Genomic DNA, 21,380 nt, shown 5'->3' with positions numbered 1-21,380 from the left:
TTGTCAACGGCATTGTTTCTTAAGACCTTTCCCGTTAGAACAGTGTTAGATCAACATTTTAATACTTATGGAGGATCAACAGCCAATACATAATTCACAATGTATTTTGAAGCTGTGTCCTTTTTACTTTTTCTGCTGGGAAACATTCTGCTGTTAGCAGCAATGCATACATCTTACGGCAAATGAAAGTGACTTCATGGTATCATACGCTAAACATGTTGCCGGGTATTTGGTAACTGCCAGGATAATTATAAATACTTTCACATGTGGATACAAACTTTGTACATTGTTGAAAGATACCGTATTGATATCATTCGAAATTTTTTGTTCTCAACAATTTAACGACAGTTGTTTTCCTATTTCAAAGTAGCCAGCAGCTGTTCAACAACCTTATGAATAATGAACAGCTGGAATATTATGTATCTTCTCTTCACTAGCTTTTAACACTCATGTGTTGTCGATATAAGCTATCTCCTGAAAAGGTGATTACATTGACCTAGACAGACCTAGTTCTGCTAAATGGTGCAGGATTGCATTGTTGTCGTCCGATAGTACTTCTTGACTTTTTATGGGCAACGTAAACCATCTATAGGGCAATATATAGTTTTTTGCTTCTTCGTGTGAAATTTTCAAATCTGGAATTTAAAATTAGATATATCACATAATGTTGACAGGAGTTTCATTTTCGCCAGTCACTACAAGTTTACATTCCCAAAATCTCTGTATCTGTCAAACAGCGGATACAAGTCAAACACGGTAAGCTGTCTTTGCATATACATTGGATATACTTTTGGAACACATATTTTCCTTTTATGTCAACTTAATTTTACCAAACACTTGAGGTACAGCAGTGCAGAACGTTCAATTACAAGTGCTGACACATTCTTTGATATGCATTTCGCAAACACATTTTTTGAAGAGCATTGTTTTCAGTGCTGAACCACAGCTATTGAAAAACATTTATTTTGTCCAGGCACTTGTTCGCATGTCAGAAGATGCTTTACATTAATTTCACGGGAATGTTTTGCAGATTTATTTATCAAGAATAAATTAGCTCTGAAACTTTCGATTTTCTAACTTCGTTTTGAGTTTTCCCTATCTGCCCGCTCTTGTACTCGAACCTCTCATGTCATTAGTTTCAAATTCATCATATGATGCCACCCTTTATCAACAGCTGTCAACGTAAACGTACCATGGTGAAACAATATTTATTATCTCTGGTGGATGGGCTTCATGAATCATTAGGCCAATGCAGTCTTGAAGGTTCTTTTTTGTCTTTTCTAATTGTTTAAATTCTGGCCTTGACCTCCTTTGTTTTTTCTCAAATGTGTTCTTATCCTCTTAAACCTTATATAAGTGCAGATGTGGCGACTAAGGGTCTGTCCTGCTTGGCTCCTTGCCGGTTGTCCTGTGTTAGGGGATGCGTTCATTGAATCTTGTTTTTCATATTACATTGATTGTTACACTGATCATACCCTTTTTCTTTATGACCATAGTGCTTAGATGTTGTTTTAGTGAATATGATGCTCTTGACATTCAAGATTCCCGCCTTGTAAACGCATCTGATTTTCGAAAAGATTGTATTTGCAGTTTTCCAGTAATTCTTTCGTAGATGGTATCAGTGTATTACATGCTTTTTTCCTTTTTGTTTCCTTAAAATCCATCATATTTTAAGAACGGAATTTCCCACCTTTCCAAAATGTTCTTAACACATAAATGTGTTGGACCACCACACTAAATACCGTTTTCCAGTATATACTGGACAAGGCGCATGATTGTATGAATGAGAAAACCTAATGTGATTAAAATTAGCCCTAAATAACGTCCCGCTTTTAGATCTAGCAGTGACCAAATACGAAACCATTTCTATTGAACATTCGCACAACCATCATTGGCGAGCTTCATAATTTTGAAAGCGATACGGTTTCTAATTTTAACCCTGGGAAAACCAATACTGAGTAGGTAACTTTTACGATTTCGAGAACAAACATTGCGTTGTCCATATAGCCGACAGGTAAACTGGCAAAACAATCTTGCGCACTAAAAATTCACTCTATTTTTTCAAGTTAATTTGTTAAAAGATACTTCAAACACTTATTTTCTAACAAAAATCAACTTTTTGTTTAACTTCCACGGATACTTGTACTTTAATACTTACTTTAATGTTAATACTTATTCTAATACATATGTAAAAACCGGTTTGATTGCATGGCTAAATATAGCTTTCTCGGGCAGGAACATATACGTCGTAATCAGATCTAAACGACAGAAAAAAGTAGATCTGAACTTTAGTCAGATTGGCTAAAATCTGACCTTCACTCCCGAACGACATGCATTTCAAAGCGTAGAATTCATCTTTTCACACTGATTTATATACGACAATGAACGAAAACTGTAAGAATCGGCGGAAAAATCAATTAATGTCTACTTTGTGATCATGTTTTCTGCCAGTCTAGAAGTACTGCTCCGACAATGTAGTGGGTTAAATCCTCATGTAATAGACCATTAAATTAGTTTAATTTTAAATTTAATTTATGAATCGGTAAGTATCAGTATCTATTTTTTTCTATGAAGTCCGCAGCATACAATTAAATTACCAAAACTATTGCCAAAATACTTGTCTTTTAATGTAAGGCATAGTATACTCACAAAAAGAATAATCTTTTTCATGTAAGTAACATACTAGCAACAATTACTACTGTATGGCTGATTTTCAACTAAGTGACTTGACTTAAATTTGTCGCGTCTATTGATAAGTACATGTATTACTATTCTTATATAAAAAATAAAATACCTTTGAATTTCATAAAATCATTAAATCATATTGAAACAAGCCATTTCTTAAAAAAGGCAGTAAATATTAAATAAATGAATGTACAAAAAATCTCACAAAACCATCTGTTTATAAATATTATATAATGTAATTATAAACCATTGTATTATAATATTTTCCTGACGTATTTTTATATGATCTTATCAATTACAAAATTTATAGTATGAATGCAACGGAAAAATATTAATCTCTATCATATCATATGTTTCCCTTTTTTACTGTCTAACTGTATATATGTGCATGATTACGCATAAATGTATGATTGTATGTATGCTTTTTCTATAAATGGGGTTCCACATTTGTGGACCCGAAGTTTAAAAAAAAAAGCTGTTTCTGAAAGACTTAGGGATAGAAGGTGTAAAATATTATTTTAAGGCACTTTTATCATTCAACCTCCTTGGAAATTCGGCCCAGCAATGACAAAATGTTGACAAATGAATTCATGAATGATATGATATGATCTACACGAAAAAAATCAATAAAAACCTACTTTCTACCCATAAACCATGTCCAATCCCATTTCTGCATAATTATTTGAAAAAAAAGAAAACTTCTTAACTTTTAAGAAACACACTGAGTCAGTCTCATTCACTTTAATTTATGGAATCAAACGCACTTTTCAAATCTCAAACATGTCACTTAAAATTGTAAATCGAAAATTTTTACAAGAGATTATAATTCGCGCATAAAACGCCATTATCAGTCCACGCGGTCACTTATACTTACTTCAGGTATCGTTGTGACTTACCTCATGTTAATCGGCTCCTTATTACAATAATTATGATTTTTTTCCAAGATGTCTTGCTCAAAAGAGTTAAATTTAATGTAAAAGATTTTGCAATATTTTGATTTTTTAATTTACGTCGGGGAGAGTTTTTTGTTAGTTTGTTTTGGGTTTTACGTCACATCGACACAGTATAGGTCATATCGAGACGTTCCAGCTTTACTGGTGGAGGGAGACCTCAGGTGCCCTTCCGTGCAATATTTCAGGCACGAACGGCCACCTGAGTAGAACCACCGACGTTCCGTAAGCTAGCTGGATAGCTTCATCACATGAAAGAATCCAAAGTCCCTGTCGGGATTCGAACCCACAGCGGTGAGGGGCAAGTGGTCTGAAGTCAACGACCTTTACGTCGGGGAGAGGAAGAATATTACAAGTATACATATAGTTTGGCAATTTTTAAGTTTTACATATTGTAATGTCGAGTTATTCCTTTTAATACTGAAAACATAAAAACATAATTACTCGGAAAAAATTTGTTTCATATTATTCAGTGGCTATAAAGGAAAACTGGTGTAAAAGATCGAATAAAAACATTTTGTCCAACGTGCGTAGATTGCAAGTATAACGAAAATAACAACAGCTGGTGTTGACAAGTGAAATGTAATTTGGTCTAACATGTAAAAAATGAGATTTGTTTTAGATTCTTTCATTATGTATAAATTACGTTTTCATGTTGCAAAACAGAACGCGCTTCCCAAATGACGTTATCAAATTTCAAAATTTCAAAAGTTGGCAATATTTTTCCTTTCATTGTCGACCTATCGGCCTACGTGATTATATATATTCATATCTATTTGAACTTAAACGGTGCTTTTTTACAACAATGCACTCAAAATTAATATATATTTCCTAAACAAATGGGTATGCTTATCCGTGAAGAAAACAAAACATAAAAATTTCTTATTGAGCAGCCTTATTCAGTAGACCAAATCTTTGATTTACAATTTCCATTTTTTCGTGGCCAATGGTATTCTTGCTTCTCTTAATGTACGCTCCCTTCGCAGCTTACAGAATACACTCCCGTTACTTCAGACAAGTGAGCGATAAGGTAAGAAAGTGAGCGATAGTGGAACATTCGACCGATGCGCAGGAGAGTACTTCTAATGCAGTTTAGCGTTATTCCATTTTCACATTCATAATTTCACTGTGATATGTTTTTTATTCAACGCGTTCAATAAATTTAGTATTGAACCTATACTCTTTCAATATAATACAATTACTTCAATATTAAACCTTTTTTATTTTGGGTATCTTATTACATTTTCAAAACATACTCATTTGCAACATAGGGGAACTATCTTTTACTTATTTTGTTCTGCTGGCAATGGGTATATTCATAGTAAATGAGTATTTGTATGGAAGTCAAAATACTACTTTGTTGACATTTTGCTACCATAACAATACATTATTCATTAAACATGTTTGTCTGACATGTGCTGTTGTTAGACGTTTGTAAAGAATAACAAATATGGATTTCTGAGGCATTTTTACCTTTAAAGGCAATTTTCATTTGCGTTGGTCCTTCATTTCTAATGTTTATTTCATAGCTACGTGTCATGTGTGTTTCGCTTCGTCAGTATTCAATTTAAAAACCATTTCGAATTTATACGTGACTTTATCTTCATGTTTTCATACGTTCGTAAGCATTAAGTACGCAGGCCAATCCTCTTACAAACCCCTTTAAAAGTCCCAAACTTTTAATCAGATACTAGTAGTAAATATCGACTGTTTAACAAGATCCTTTGGCGCATATTTTAGGTAAAGGCAAAGTCGATTTACGAAAGTAAATGTGTTACTTTTTATTTGAAATACTGCATAACGATGTGATATACCATAATTTCAAGCACTAAGATATATATAGATACATATAATTGCTGATGTAATTTACACAGCGTGACAGTCGTATATCATGAAAATGAAAATATGTGTACATGATCAGGTAATAAAGACAAATAGCAAAGCGAAGTAATAAACTTAAGGCAGATTAAAGTCCCTTTAATAAAGAACAAATAAACATGCGTTCTATACATGTATTGTTAATGTAATTAGTTTATTGTGCATCATTCATAGGACACGCGGAAATGACGTTGTTTAAAGCACGTGCCTTGTCTTAGAAAAAGCACACGCATGTCACAAGAATGATACAAACGACAATGATGAAAACGATGATGACGACGTCGTCGATGACAATGATTGTGATAAAAATGATGAAAATGCTGACATCGATGCTGTTGATGATGATAATGATGATAAAGATGATGACAAAAGTGATGTTGATGATGATTATAATAACGACAATAATGATGATGGCAGTGATTATTGAAATTGTGAAGACAAAGATGATGTCAATAACGCGGATGATGACGACGAAGATGGTAATGATGACAAAGACATGAGGTGCCGCTTTGTGCAAGATTTCAGGCGCAAACGGGCACCTGAGCCGAGCCACCGACGTTCCATAAGGTAGCTGGATATCTTTTTCACATAAAAGTACTAGTTTAAAGTCAACAACCATAACCACTCGTGCGTGATTGCATTTCCTCGTGTCACAACATAAGAAGTAGATGGTCTCGTATTATATCGTGCCAAATGGAAAGCACAACAAGGTCAGTTCATTTCCTTATGAAGCATAAATATAAAAGCTAACAATTTTCTAGTAGTATCTCATGCTACGAGTTTAACAAGAATGTAGATAGCCTAATTCAATAATATCATGTTCCGTGTCATTGACGAGAAGTGCATAAAGCCACATTGTAACGCATGCCATTTGACTAACATTCAGGTAGCAACGTAATACAACGTGCTGCGTTAAATAAAGAGATAAGTCAGTGTACCACGTGATTACCAAGAATGAAGAAAGCCACATAGTTACGCATGTCATTTGAATGAAAATTATTTCCAAAAAGCAACACAATACATCATGCGCCAATGATAACGATGAATGTAGAGGGTCACGTAATGCGTAGTGCAATTAAACGACAGAAAATTAGGTAGCAATAAAGAACCTCTTTCCACGTGTACAACGAGGAATGTGGTTGGTCACATAGTGTAATGTGCCACGTGAACAACAATAAATGTGTAACGTCAAGTAGTACCTGGTACCATGTGAACAATGAGAAATGTAGACAGTCACATAGTACCACGTAACACGTGCATAACGAGAAACGATAAAGTTGCAGTGTGAACAACGAAATAAATGTACTTAGTTTCAAAGTATTCCATGAACAATGAACATGATAGCGTTTTTCTCTTCAATCATATATTAGCAATGGATTTTTGACTAGATCATACATCAATACAGAAAAAATAAAAACTCAAATTCGACCTTGCAAATTTTAATGTTTTTAATGATCAAAACATTCTTTTAATTAATTAATAAATAAGTAGCTTGTTCGACAAAGTTAGATACAAATGGCTCTCTTCACGGTCTATCCTATCCGTAAAATTGTGTTCTTGTTTCATTATTGCTTGCATCTGTTCCTTCATTATCGCCTTCTTCTGTTCTTTCATTATCTTCGTGTTCCGTCTGTGTAGACATATCTTCATGGCCTGAATCTGATCTTGAACTTAAGTCGCTCGAACTTGAGCTACTAGAGCTAGACCCATCCGAACTATAGCTGCTAACACTATCCTCAGATGGTTGAACTATTTTTGCACAATTACTATCTGAAAGCAAATTTAAGAAACGGATGTGAAGATATATCTATTTTCGGGATGTTTCGGTTATATTTTATTTTCAACGACAATATTTGCAGCTTTGTCTTTGTTCATCTTTGCGTCCAATGAGAAACCTTAATTAAAAATCTACTGACCGTCTGAGACTATTTTGCGTCAACTGTCACCGATAATTTTTAAATTCATTTAACTATTCTTTTCAACCTTTCAACCTCACTTCTATCTGGATAAACACTACGCGTGCCTTTGGAAAGTAGGTCGAAGACAAAAGTTTATTAGACGCTAAGAAGAAAAGATTAAACGTCTAGAACAGATTCAGTTCCCTTTCAGCTGTTTTTGTTGTTTAATGGTTTCTTCTAAGTCCCTAAATATTACTTAAATAAGTGAGGGTAACAAAAAGCCTAAATGACTGGTAACTGTCAAGTCTTTTACGTGTTTATGCTGCTGATTTTATTTCAAATAGAATGGGAAATGAGACAATGTAGGATATCAAAATATATCAAAAATTAAAATATTAGAAAAAAACTAATATTCATGCTAAAATCTCATGTTTAAATCTTCATCTGTTTTTCTCTTTATCAATCAATAAACAACACAAAACCACGATTTAATGTCTTTTCACGGGCAATAATTCATGATATAATTTTATAACAAAACAGACTATGTTGAATTTGATAAGAAACGTCCAATATGTTTTTGTTTCTTCTTCTTCTTCTTTGTGTGTGTTTTTAGTTTTTCTTTTTTATTAAACTGAACCGATCTTTTTGACCGGGACCTTTATCATGCTTCATGTTTCTAATGGACATATCGTTCTCTTTCTGAAAATCCAAGCCACCTTTTCGATGACGTAGCGTGGTTGAATTCAAATAGTTCTCATTTTATTTTGATTAGGCAATTCATAGGGACGTAAAAATATTCATATAATTGTTTACATATATAAGGAGTTTAAGTTTCGTCATTTAGTACCGGAACAGAACGGCTGAGAATAAAATGTTCTTTATTTATTTAATTACTATTGGTTTACTTGAAAAAGGATTTTAATTACAAAATTGACACATACCATCGGGTCGTGTTTGTCCTTTTATACTGAAAAATAACAGATAAAGATTATTTATGAAAATGTATAAATTTCATAAGATGGTAATGCTTTTCCGCAGAATTCGTGAAAGATATTTGAATGTTTCATTGAACGTTCTAAATATATTTCATTCAGTCCGGCATTTACATATATGGTACCGTATTTGTCACTAACATAATACGGAAATTTCTCTCCGTTGAAGCGTATTTGCGCTTCAATATTTGCGTGTATTTTAGTGAGAAAATTTATAGGTATATAATAAAGAATGTTATGATATATATCTATCAATAAATACATATTCATTGAAAATTGAGAAAAACTGATTAAATAAAATGCGTGTTTTCATTTTCGTATTTTCACTGTAAAAATATTTTGAGTGAGTTAAAACATATTTTCCGTATTTTCACTGATGTCTTGCCGGGCTACTTTCTTCTAAATTCAGCCAATTAACAAAATTTAAGGGGAAGTCTTTCAAATTGTAATGTCAAAAAAAGAGAAACATGTATATAATAAACAGAAAATTCAAGTTATCGCCACGAGTGAAATAATACACTTTTCTACCACTTGATAAATTTATCATAAACAGAAAATTCAATATACCGCCATGAATGAAATATCATACTTTTCAACCGGTTGATGAATTTATAGTTAAAAATAAACTTAAATTTCCTCTATTTCTATCAGCCTAATCTTATATCAACTGAGAATACATAAAAATACTTACCTTAATAGAAAGACAAATGTAAAGATGTAAATGTATGTATAAGTAGCCATTCTTCAAATACTCCAACTATTCACGGTAGCTTGCAATATTCACAATAAATGAAATTCATCCGGGATTTTAGATGCACTTTAAAAAGGAGAAATGCAAACAGCTGTTTCTCATGATGACAACTGTATTTAACTTTGACAAAACAACAAATATTGTCAGTGAAAAAAGTGCTTTAAATGACAAAGAGATACAATTCTGAACGTTATATAGGGATCATTTTGTTCTATCAGTGAGAATACTGAGATTTTCTTAATGGCTAACTAAGCCTCCGAAATGCTATCATTTTATTTCTCAAAAACCTTTTATGTTTGGTATTTTGTTACAGTCTTCAACAAATTTTAATTAGCGGACATATAGATGAGCAATCGCTTTCTCTTTCTTTTGTATAGTATTAAAACATGATTTAACAATGATTGACAATGACAAATGTTTATGATAGAATATGAAAACATACTCAAAAAGTAAAAAAGACTGCCCTTCTTCTTTTATAAATTCAACATATCTGATAATTTCCCGAAGGGTATAACAAGATATTCTTAGGGTCTCAGTGGCTAGGAAATAAATTATCGCATACATTATAGGGAATCTAAATTCGAATGCGATCCGTAAACAATTTTAAGGAGTATAGATTTATACAACAGCTGTGATATCAAATGATTGTCTTGTTTACTTAACTTTCATAAAGATTAATACTTACTCAATTGTACTGTAGTGATATCAAATCATGTTTGACAGCACGTAAACAGAAATAACTGTAACCCTTTTCTAAGCTGAATTTTATCAGACTTTTAATTCTTCCGAGGGATCACATTTTTCAGATATTTGTCCACTTTCAAATGTTGCAACTACCCATTGTCAATTTTGATTGCATTAAGATTAATCATTGATAAGCAAACAGTATATAGCCAGGTGAGCCTCCATTGTGCTGCCTTGACTGGCTCTATACAAGTGGCAAAAGATTATCACTTTTAGTTCCAGTAGTTTAAGGTTTTAAGAGGAGAACTGTCTATTGAAAAAGGAGAAACGACCTACAGAAATATTGCAGATATCTGATCTAAAGTTACAGGTATATAGAAATGTCCATGTGTGAGTCAGGGGCAAAGAACTCAAATGGTTGAAGAATATAAAGCGAAATCGTAGTGTCAGTAAATGGTAATTCTGATACAAATTAAATAAATTGTGAATATCCGATATGATGATAAACATAATGATGACCATCCTAATACAGAAGATGATGATCATCAATATACTTAAATAAATTGATGATTACGATGATGATGGTGATAATGACGATGTTAGTTATCTTGAAGATGATGATACCATGATAATGAAAATGACGATGATTATGATGATCATGGTGATAAAGATGTTAGTTTATATGTTGATCGCAATGATGATATGACAATAATACTGATGATGATAATGAATTTGATAATGGGTTAAAGATGACAATAATGATGATGATGATGATTATGATGATAAGACAATGATGATGACATTAAAATGATGATGGCAATGATGATGACAATGATGACAATGATGATGATGATGACGATGATGATGATGATGATGATGATGATGATGATAATGACGATAATGATGATTATGATGATGATGATGATTTTATGTTGTATTTTATATTTGTTAGTTTTTTATATTTTTTAACTCGTTAATCATTTATGTTTATTTCATAAAAGCAAAGTTTCGAATTGGCTAATCAAATATTTCGCGTCAAATGTTGCAAGTGCGACCGTACTCGTGCAAACATAATTCTAATTACATTTTGTGTCGCGATATTTTTTATATATTTGTCATATTTTGACACTCGGTTATGGAGAACAAAAAAAATCATTTAATATAATGATGAAAAGGTCTTATACGAAAAATCAAAATACAAATTTTATGAAAATTGTATTTTTTGCATTGTTAACAGACAAATATATATTTTATATAGACTTATTACCAAAACTTTATATTTGGTGGCGATTGAAGAAAAACAGTTGGCTTCAGGATCAGTTGCATAAGAATGGTGTGTATTTGAAGCAAATACAATACACAATATACATGTATAAGATAGACAATTAAGTGAAAACTAAATTGAGACTTTATTTAATACAATGCAACATGAAACATTTCATCGCCTACGAGCGCCTTATCATCATTCTCGGCGATTTCAGTGACTGCATCCCTTGGAAAGGATTAAATACCATTCCTGCCCTCCCTCCACTAGTAGAATGGACTGTCCCTGGTGTAATATAATCGCCGTTTAAATTAACATATGTACAAGGATCATACCAGTACCACCATTATCCGTGGCACTGTTGTGCATTGTTGATTGGATCATAATCATCGACATCGTGATCAAAGGTCGAGAAACGCCGGCCATTGCTGTAGTACAAACCATTTGCATCTCCTTATAAGGTAAATTTATAGAATTTAATAAAGGCAGGAAATTGTTTCATTTTTAGATGACTGAGGGAATGTATATAAATACCCATTAGAATTAACCTGTAACGTTCAGTTCATTTAAGGGTGGGGCAGTCCTTTTATATTTTCGGCAGATTTAAATTTTTACCTAAACATTTTCCAATATGAACTGTTGGCCAATCCCCATTTAAACAGTCAATCTTTTGAAATATATTGTCAGTTCAGCTCAACTTGACTATGAAAATATGAGCATAATGTCACTTTAACCCTTTACCTCATATATACGCGAAACAACGCACTTTCGCCCCCCCCCCCCTTTTAGGCCTGAAATAGTGAAAAAATGTCCTATTTGGGCCCCAAACACATGTTTTAGTTTGAGAAATGTTGCTAAAAAAGTGAGCACTTTTTCGCCGCTGGCCCCCAACCAAAAGGGTTGCCAGAAGGGGGATGTCAAGAAAATTGTGGACTTGTGAGAGGCTTAAAATGACCCCAGGTCGATCATAAGGTAACGTGTAACTAACGCTGAAAAGCCTTTGACTCTATCTCAATCCCTTGAGAAGTTGCAGCACTTTGAAATAAATTTTGATGGAAAAAATCGAAGCAAAATAGTGATTTTTGGCAATTTTGAGATATCCCCTCGTTGCCATGGTAACAGGAAATTTAAGACTGAGCATGTCGTTACAAAGGCAATGGTCCAGTCAACATTTGTGCCAAGTTAGATTAGTATTGAAGCATTTTTCATAGTTTCACAGCAGTTTGAACTTGTAAGAGGAGGCTTTTCAGTGAAAATGGCCATTTTTCACAATATGCTCATGGGGGAAAGGGTTAAGAAATTAATCTATAGCTCATACAAAATTTCACACGTCGGTACGAAATAAAAACTGTAAACATTGTACCTGTTGAGCCGAACCTTGATCGATGTATAGCCTATAGTCGCCTTCGTCTAAACGAAAGTTTGTGTATAGTTCAAACGCTTTGGAACCGTGTGCTGCTTCTACATCTATTCGTTATTCTGTCTTGCTTTGCGACGATAATTCAAATATATAATGAAGCCCTTGACAATAAAATAAAAACAGAACGATATGTTAGTAATATCGGATGCACCAAACAACAAGGTCGAAAATACTTCTTGTACTTTTTTTATGTTCATGTTATAAATAAGTTTTGATATTTGTTTCAACCAACTTAGATTAAATTAAACAATCTTTTAATCTTACATTATTTATCATGCTCAATGCAACATGTGTTTTATTTCGTTTTTACACTGTGTCCATTTAAATTGATTTTTACTATTTTTGAAAACGATTGTTTATAGCTATAAAGATATTTAGCAAAACAAACTTTTTTTTGTTTCAACTGAACTGAGATGAAAACACAGGGATGGAAACTCGTATGGATCTCAAAAATGATAATCGGTAAAATGAATATGTGAATTTCCGCTGCTCCATATGTGAAGCATAACACCAGATGTAACAGTAAAATTAGATCAATCGCAAGGTAAGTTTTCAACTTTTTAAACAGGTATATATAATTCAAACCTTTTTTAAGAAAATCGGAATGTGATTCTACCCTCCTGACTCTCTTCTATATTACCCAATTTGGAATTATATTTCTATGCGGTCTTCTTCGAGATATTTTTCCGTCGTGGGTTCTGGGTGTGCAATGTGTATGAATAAAATGTTACTAAACGGACTCAAAATACAAAAATTTTAAGAAATATCACCAAAGAACATTCAGACAAATCCTGATTTAAACATTGAAATATGGAAAATTGGCTAAAACGAAAAATCGCTGCTCAAAATTGCATTTGAGCTCCATATGTGCTAAAGAGATACATACATGATATAGAAAACCATCTACAAAACTACAGAGCACTTCCATATAAACATTAAATAGCAAATGTAAGGGAACAATGAAGGTTTCGTAGTTTTGGCTGAAAGTTTTATAGTAACATTATTGTGTTTGATCACCACAATAACAGGGCTTACAAGCTAATAATAGCATTAGAAATACTAAAAGGCCCGAGTACATGAAAATGTTGACCCGGAGCAGATAGTACAATATCACTAATAAAGGATATGGAACTTGGAAAAGTCAAACTGATAGTATTAAACTTTGTACAGCTATCGTATCATATAATATGTTTCTATAAAAGATGTTTATATTCATAAAAATATTTATCACTTTAAGATTCCACAAGTCATAGTTATAGCGACCAGACTGTTATATGGAAATATCATTGCTTCCCTTCATAAATTAAATTCCCCACTCGGAACCTCGATTACTTGTTATGTAACATGTCAATGACCGATATTGTAAACCCTATACCATATGAGCCAATCAGAAGTATGTTGAGTGTTCCTGATTGGTTAGATGACGCATAAAACGCATAAAACATTGCTGTTAATGATTGAAACGCGCCAGTATAACGCTAACCAGCGTTTGTTCAACCGTTTAGTTGACATGCCAAAAGGTGGATCTTTTTCAATAAAAACAATTATTAACGATAATTGTTTGTTTCTCATTTCTCGTGGACTTGAAATGGATAATATTACAAGTAATGCTACTCATGAAAAGATTTATAGAGGCAGTGCTTCCAATCGCCAAATTACAATTAGGAAAACAGTTTATAAACATCGGTTGTTTATTGTGTTGAGATTGTTGTTGAGATTTTGAAATTTATTACATGCTTTTCGGTGGTTTATAGAAATATATCAGAGATATAAAACTGGTAATTTCACTGTTTGAAACAATGAAATTACCACTTTGATAATTTCACTGTTTTGAATTTAAGCCCCTAACGTTGTTTCAGTGAAATACCAGCGTGCACAGTACTGGGTACCAACTAAATGACGTGACGTCGTAAATGACGTCACGTTGTATTATTATTTGGCGCGCTTTTCATTCAGTATTAGGTTTAATGTCTTTTTAAAAAGTTTATTTGCATATAATAAAAAGAAAATTTGTTTAGTTTAGTGTAAGATCGAAATATATTTCACCTTGTGAACACCAAAAGTTCATATTTCACTTGTGGCTGCGCCACTCGTGAAATATACCTTTTGGTGCTCACTCGGTGAAATATATTCCGATCTTACACTGAGCTAAACAAATATCCTCTATATCTCTGGATTTTGAGTCCATTTAGTGACATTTTCTTCATACGCATTGCATGTTTTGGACACATCAGCACCCACGACGGAAAGAATATCTCGATGAAGACTGCATAGAAATCCAATACAAAAATTTGTAATATAGAGGAGAGTCAGGAGGGTAAATCACATTTCGATTTTCTTTTTAAAAGGTTTGAATTATATATAACTTTTTAAAAAAAATGAAAACTTATCTTGCGATTCACCTAATTTCTCTGGTGTTATGCTTCACATTTGGAGCAGCAGAAATTCACATATACTTTTTACCGATGCTCATTTTTGAGATCCGTATGGGAATCCACCCCCGTGGAAAAGCTTACCTTTTAAATTTACATTAAAATTAATTTCTGATAAAATTTTTGTCAAATCTGTATGTAAAACAGGCACAGGCGTACTGAAATCATACCTAGCCAGAATTCGCCGTTACTATGTCCAAAACCAACGGTGTAATTAGCATGATTCCGGTAGAAGTCCACTGAACCATTAAACCGTCTTTGGAACACCTGTGATCAGAAACAGTCTTATCATTTTCGAAGTCTGACAATGGTATTATAAGCCTCAATATGCGATTAATATTGAATTATGTATAGTATTGCACCGGCTTATACAATAATCATTTGATTGAGTCTGTTCATGAGAGATAATAAAAGGGCAGCATATCTAACGTCCCCTAGCTCCGGCTCAGCGGGCGTTGGATAATAGTGGTAGCACATCCGATTTCACAAATAAATATACATTTTATTATATTTTTCTCTTGCTTTGCTTATCATTTTAGAATATCATAATGATAAAAATAACGTTTAATTGAATTAACAGGATTCTCAATAAACGCTGTTTACAAGACATTAATTTACTATCAAAACGGCCATCGCAATTATTAATTTTCACTTATAGCCAAATGTATGGTCCGTAGAATATATTTTAACAGGAAAAATAAAAGAAGTACATTAAACATGAAATATGCTTAAATGGTGTAAATACGTGTCTGCGGATGTTTAGCAGAAAGTATATATCGAAAGAAGCAGTCTTGAGCTACGATATTTGTTGCATTGTAAATCTTAATACAATAAAGAGATATTTCCATATAAATTGCCGTTTTTTGTGGGTAAATGCAACGTAGGATTTGTCATGTTTTATTTATGTTTTGTTCCCTGACAATATAATAAGTATGCAATTGATATGCTAATAAAACCGGGAAACATTACATTATCTTATAGCTGTACTATTTTATGTTATTCTAATAAATGTCACATCAGACTATTTCTTTCCTCCTATAGAAAGTTGGTAGTTATAAAGTTCATCTTGATTCTCTATTTTTAAATACAGACTCCGTATTTGCAAGAATACAAAATTTCATATACTTGAATGTAATTAATTAGAAATGTATCACCATGCCACGGCTGTCTCCGCATGCAGCCAAAATTTCAAATGTTATAATATTTAGTTCAAAATTCGTTTGCACAAACTTTTTTTTCATTCTAAGTTCAAAACCCTTAAAACTGTTCAATGTTTACGCAATCCATTTGATACAAAGTTCAAAGCACTGAAACTATTCAGTGTTAACTTTTTGTAACTTACAAATTGCATATTTGTAGTCAAAGTAATGACTACATACATTTCCGCAAAAGTATGAGTGCTGAAACTGAAAAAGATTTTTTCCCAACATTCAAGGGAGATAATCTGTCCAAAGTCATTGAATCACGACCAAATTCAAACTTCAACTGCTTATTCCTAAGATGTAATTATAAGTCAAATTTGAGTTGAATGTGTACAACCATTGCGGAGGTAATTGTCGGAGACTAAAAATTTCTGATTTATTTTCAAAGTTCAAGTGGCATAACTCTGTCAGCTATCACCAAACCATGACCAAATTCGAACATGAACAGTGTATTCTTATGACATATCCATATATTAAATTTGAGTTGAATATGTACAACTGGTGGGGAGATAAAGAACGGAAACTGAAAATTTCTTCTTTTTTCAAAGTTCAAGAGGGATGAATCTGTCAAAAATCATCAAACCATGACCAAATTTGATCTTGACCTGCACATTCTTATGACATATTGATAAATTAAATTTTAGTTGAATGTGTAAAACTGTTGTGGAAAATGAACAGAAACTGAACATTTCTTATTTTTTCAAAGTTAAGGGGAATAACTCTGCCTAAAATCACTGAACCATGACAAAATTCGACTTTGACCTACACATTCCTATGGCATATACATATCTTAAATTTGAGTTGAATATGTACACCCGTTGGGTAGATAATGAAAAGAAACTGATTTTTTTTCAAAGTGGAAGGGGCATAACTCCTTTGACATATCCATATATCAAATTTGAGTTTAATGTGTACATCTATTGGGAAGATAATGAACGGAAACTGAAAATGTAACTGAAACTGTATTTTTTTTACAAAGTGAAAGAGGCATAACTCTGCCTAAATTAATTAAAGAATGACCAAATTCGAACTTGGTCTGCGCATTTCATTGAAGTATCCATGTCACATTTGAGTTGAATGTGTAAGCCGTTGGGGAGAAAATGAACGGAAACTTAAAAGTTTATCAAGAGGTATAACTCTGTCAAAGATCATCGGACCATGACCAAATTCAAATTTTACCAGTATTTTCTTATGATATATCCATATGTTTAATTTGAGTTGAATTTATGCAACCGTTACTAAGATAATGAACAGAAACTGGTGATGACCGAATGACAGAAGGGCGGAAGGATGGGAGGACGAAAGGGCGGAATGACGGAACAGGGTAACACTACATGCCCCGGCCATTTTATTGTTGAGGCATAAAAATCCGTATTCTAGTATAATACGGACTTCGTACAACAATGTCACCGTATATGACGAGTGCACGGTATATAAGTCATATACGTATTGCAAGATAAACGGTCCTGTACATCTCCGTATATTCATAATTACGGAAATCCGTACACATCCGTGTCTCCATATATTTTCTGCTATGGTCTTAATGGCGTTGGATGCCGTTTATAGTATAGGATTTTTACACAGGGCGATCTTTTACTGACAAACAAGATAGCAACACGCTGTGATAGCGTTACATTTATCAAAAGAAGTGGGGGAAATAAAATCACGTGTTGCAAAATATTTGAGTGGGTGACCCCGTGTTTATTTTGGCAATTTAGACTGGGTATACGTTTTACAGGCCGTTATAAGAAAAATATCAAAAATTATTTCATGATTTGTTTTATCAGCCGCATTAAAGCCGAAAAATGAGGCCAAACTGAACGTGTCTCCATATATTTTCTGCTATGGTCTTAATGGCGTGGGATGCCGTTTATTGTATAGGATTTTTACACAGGGCGATCTTTTACTGACAAACAAGATAGCAACACGCTGTGATAGCGTTATTTATCAAAAGAAGTGGGGGAAATAAAATCACGTGTTGCAAAATATTTGAGTGGGTGACCCCCTGTTTATTTTGGCAATTTAGACTGAGTATACGTTTTACAGGACGTTAAAAGAAAAAGATCAAAAATTATTTCATGATTTGTTTTATCAGCCGCTTTAAAGCCGAAAAATGAGGCCAAACTGAACGTCAAAATGTACACAAAATTGACAATTGTCTTTCCATTTTTCAAACATTTTTTGTGCGCCAAAACAGCTTAATATTGAAAATACATGACTTATTTCCGTCCTCGAATACTTGTAGAATGTATAGCATTATGTTAGCCGATGCGTTTGGTGATACCCCGTAACAGTGCCAAGCCATTTTAGCAAAACTACGGCACATTTCTTAAATCCGGGCTTTTGGTGCGTCAACCTTTCAGTTGACGCCATGTGTTACAAAAAAGAGCTGACCACTATGGAATAAAATCAACGGAATCTAGTCTGAAATATGGTTACCTTTTTACATGCCAATTTTCAAGACGCTATTCAAGAATTAGCAAATTGGCACGTTCCACCTTACGGTTGCTATAGATAATTGAATAGATTGTATTTGCCATCATATAGAGAAGTGTTCCAGCTTTGTAAATTCGTTACATGACTGGCGAGTTTTTTTCTGTATAGTGTACGTAAAACACACAATGTGCGACCAACTGCTTCAACACCGTTCGTCCGATTTCGTTGCCGATTCGATTTTGTACAAGTTTGAAGGGTCACCTTTACAGAAACGTAAAGCTCAAAGCCCTAACCCAAGTAAAACGTCCGTGAAAAGTTACAAAGAATTTTGACAGATTGTATGGTCAAGTATAATCTTAGAATCCTACAAGTGTTGATGCTGGGCAAAATAGGCCGACAAATATCTATATATCTAAATACAAATGTATATTTATATTGGTAATTTATATCTAGCTCGATGATTGTTTCATATTTACACACTTCTTCGTTTTACAAATATAGAACTCTTTTAGTGTGATGACAAGTCAAGTTTAACGACCTTGACCTCCTGGGTTTTGAACCGCCGATAAAGTTCTAAGTCACATAAACTTGTGGGTACACATAACTCTTTTGAAAATTTTACAGTTACTCTTAGGTTTGTACAGCTAATACTACTAGCCTAAGAGCTTAGGGTTATTTCATCAAAATTTTTGTCTTAATGTGAGGCTTACATCAGAGCAAGTACATAGTTTCTCTTTTACAAAAACAAAATCTTACCAAGTGTTGCTTTCAAAACGCTTCGGAATCCAAGATGGCGTCCAATATGTCCGCCGATTCTTTGCAAAAACGGGTAATTATCTTATTATAGTAGATTTTACAGCACAGATTATCCTGTTTTCAATACAAATGTATACAAACATTTCGGAAATAGTATGTTTTTCCCTGATTTTGGGACGAAATTACCCCACTCACTTTAACCAAGTATAAAATTTACAAATAATGCGATTTCTTACAATGATTGCACCTTGCACATATACTATTTATGAAAAACAAAACAATATTAGAATTTTAGTAGTTTCTTGGAACATTTTAGGTAACCGTTTTTTTTTAAATGTGCAAGAAAGGGCATTTTTCTTTGATATTTTGAAAATTTTAATACATTGAACAAAAACCTGAAATATATGTATTTAATTGTTATTCAATTATAATTTGATTATTTCCGCAATGTTAGTATACCTTTGTATTGAAAACGACAAATATGTGTTGTAAAACCTACCATAAAAATCTACCATAATAAGAAATATACACGTTTTGCATAGAATCGGCGACCCTATTGGATTCTGAAGCGTTGTGAAAGGAACATTTTGTAAGTTTTGGATTTTTGTAATTTAAAGGAGAAACTTAATACTTGCTTTGGTATCAGATTTGCACAACAATTTGTATTTAATGGCCCTTAGGTCTTATGCCAACAATTTTGATCAATAGCCAATTTTAGACTATATTTGCACAAGTTGTTGCGCTCGCACAGATGCTTTGAATCCGTACTGCTTGATTATTATTGCCAAATTACAAAACAACACTTTTTGAAATAATTATCTTGTTTCACTGTGCAATGTGATAACTACATATTTGTAAACCTACCGACCATCCGCCGCCGGCAGTATCTAAATCGCAGTATATTTCTTTATAGACTTTAGATTTCCACAGCCGGATTCCATATATACCATTTCTTTGACCAACATTTTCTGAATGTCAAAACAATCAGATGCTGGAAGTGAAAGAAAACACGTACTACGAGGGTTGATCAATAAATTCGTGGACACACTCCATAAATTGTTTTTTTGGGGAAGGAAAGTTAATATAATTATATTTGACATTTATTCAATTATTTATCAATTTGATGTGTAAGTTTCAGATAAATAATCCATATATTTTATCTGAAATGACAGTTTTCAGAAATACATGTAAAGCTGATCGCCGCAGCTCATTTGCAACTTACGTTACGTCGTGACGTCGGGGTTACATCTTCTCAAAAACAATGCAGCACCAACTTCTACACATCGTTCATGTCTGTGTACCCACCGACTGAAAATGTTCTTATACAATGAAGTATCAAATGAACGCAACACAGACAATGCTATGGACTGCAAATCATGGAACCCGGTTAACTTGTGTCCCTTTAACTCTGCCTTCAATTTCACTCGCATAACGTTCGCATCGCAACAAGTTTTAATTGGTCTGCCGCATCTCATTTCATCTTGAAGTTCTTCTCTACCCTCACAGAAGTGTATGTGTCACTTATAAACTAACGAATAGGACACTTTTTTGTTCCAGATACAATTTCCATGTTTTCTTTAGTCTGCTGTGGCGTCATACCAAGATTTACACAGACTTAATTACTGCCCTCTGCTCCAACAATGTCGTGCTCCTCTCTGGTGACACACCCCTGTCTCCATTAACATCTCCAACAAACAAAAGAAATAGTAGCGACGCTTGCTTTTTTAAATGTTCTATAAACAATATGAAAGAACGTTGCCGTCATTTTCATATTTTAAAGAAGCACGCCAAAATAAGGACACTTTTTAAGTATTTCAAAATGGTAAATATAACTTTTTTTTGAGCTGCGGCGTTCGTACGGTATAGGGTTGCTATGGCGATACATATAATGAACAAAATGAGTTTTGTTTTTAAAAAATCACAATATATTTGAATAGTATTAAATTCTTCTCCTAAATAGCAAAAAATCTTTATAATATCTTGATTAATTATGAAGTTAATAATAGTGTCCATGAATATATTGATCAACCCT

The 21,380-nt window shown here is 33.2% G+C and overlaps 1 protein-coding gene and 1 long non-coding RNA gene across 2 annotated transcripts; both read right to left on the bottom strand.

Moving 5' to 3' along the window:
- Nucleotides 1-6,936: 6,936 nt before the first annotated feature.
- LOC132714722 (uncharacterized) lies at nucleotides 6,937-9,259 on the bottom strand. Its single transcript, XM_060697644.1, has 3 exons — nucleotides 9,095-9,259; nucleotides 8,353-8,378; nucleotides 6,937-7,283 (listed from the first exon to the last, which is right to left on the bottom strand). The coding sequence occupies exons 1-3, from the start codon at nucleotides 9,142-9,144 to the stop codon at nucleotides 7,051-7,053; spliced, it is 309 nt and encodes a 102-aa protein (XP_060553627.1). The 5' UTR covers nucleotides 9,145-9,259; the 3' UTR covers nucleotides 6,937-7,050.
- Nucleotides 9,260-12,449: 3,190 nt separating this feature from the next.
- Nucleotides 12,450-20,343, bottom strand: LOC132714677 (uncharacterized). The gene is made up of 3 exons (XR_009623593.1): nucleotides 20,213-20,343; nucleotides 15,125-15,221; nucleotides 12,450-12,623 (listed from the first exon to the last, which is right to left on the bottom strand). It is a non-coding gene; the product is annotated as an uncharacterized LOC132714677 (long non-coding RNA).
- Between the last annotated feature and the right edge of the window lie 1,037 nt (nucleotides 20,344-21,380).

Source organism: Ruditapes philippinarum, unplaced genomic scaffold (assembly GCF_026571515.1).
Source record: "Ruditapes philippinarum isolate M1 unplaced genomic scaffold, ASM2657151v2 ctg2229_1_1_1_1, whole genome shotgun sequence".
NCBI classification, from domain to species: domain Eukaryota; kingdom Metazoa; phylum Mollusca; class Bivalvia; order Venerida; family Veneridae; genus Ruditapes; species Ruditapes philippinarum.
Note: the sequence above shows the minus strand (reverse complement) of the source record. Positions and strands in the feature narration are given on the sequence as shown.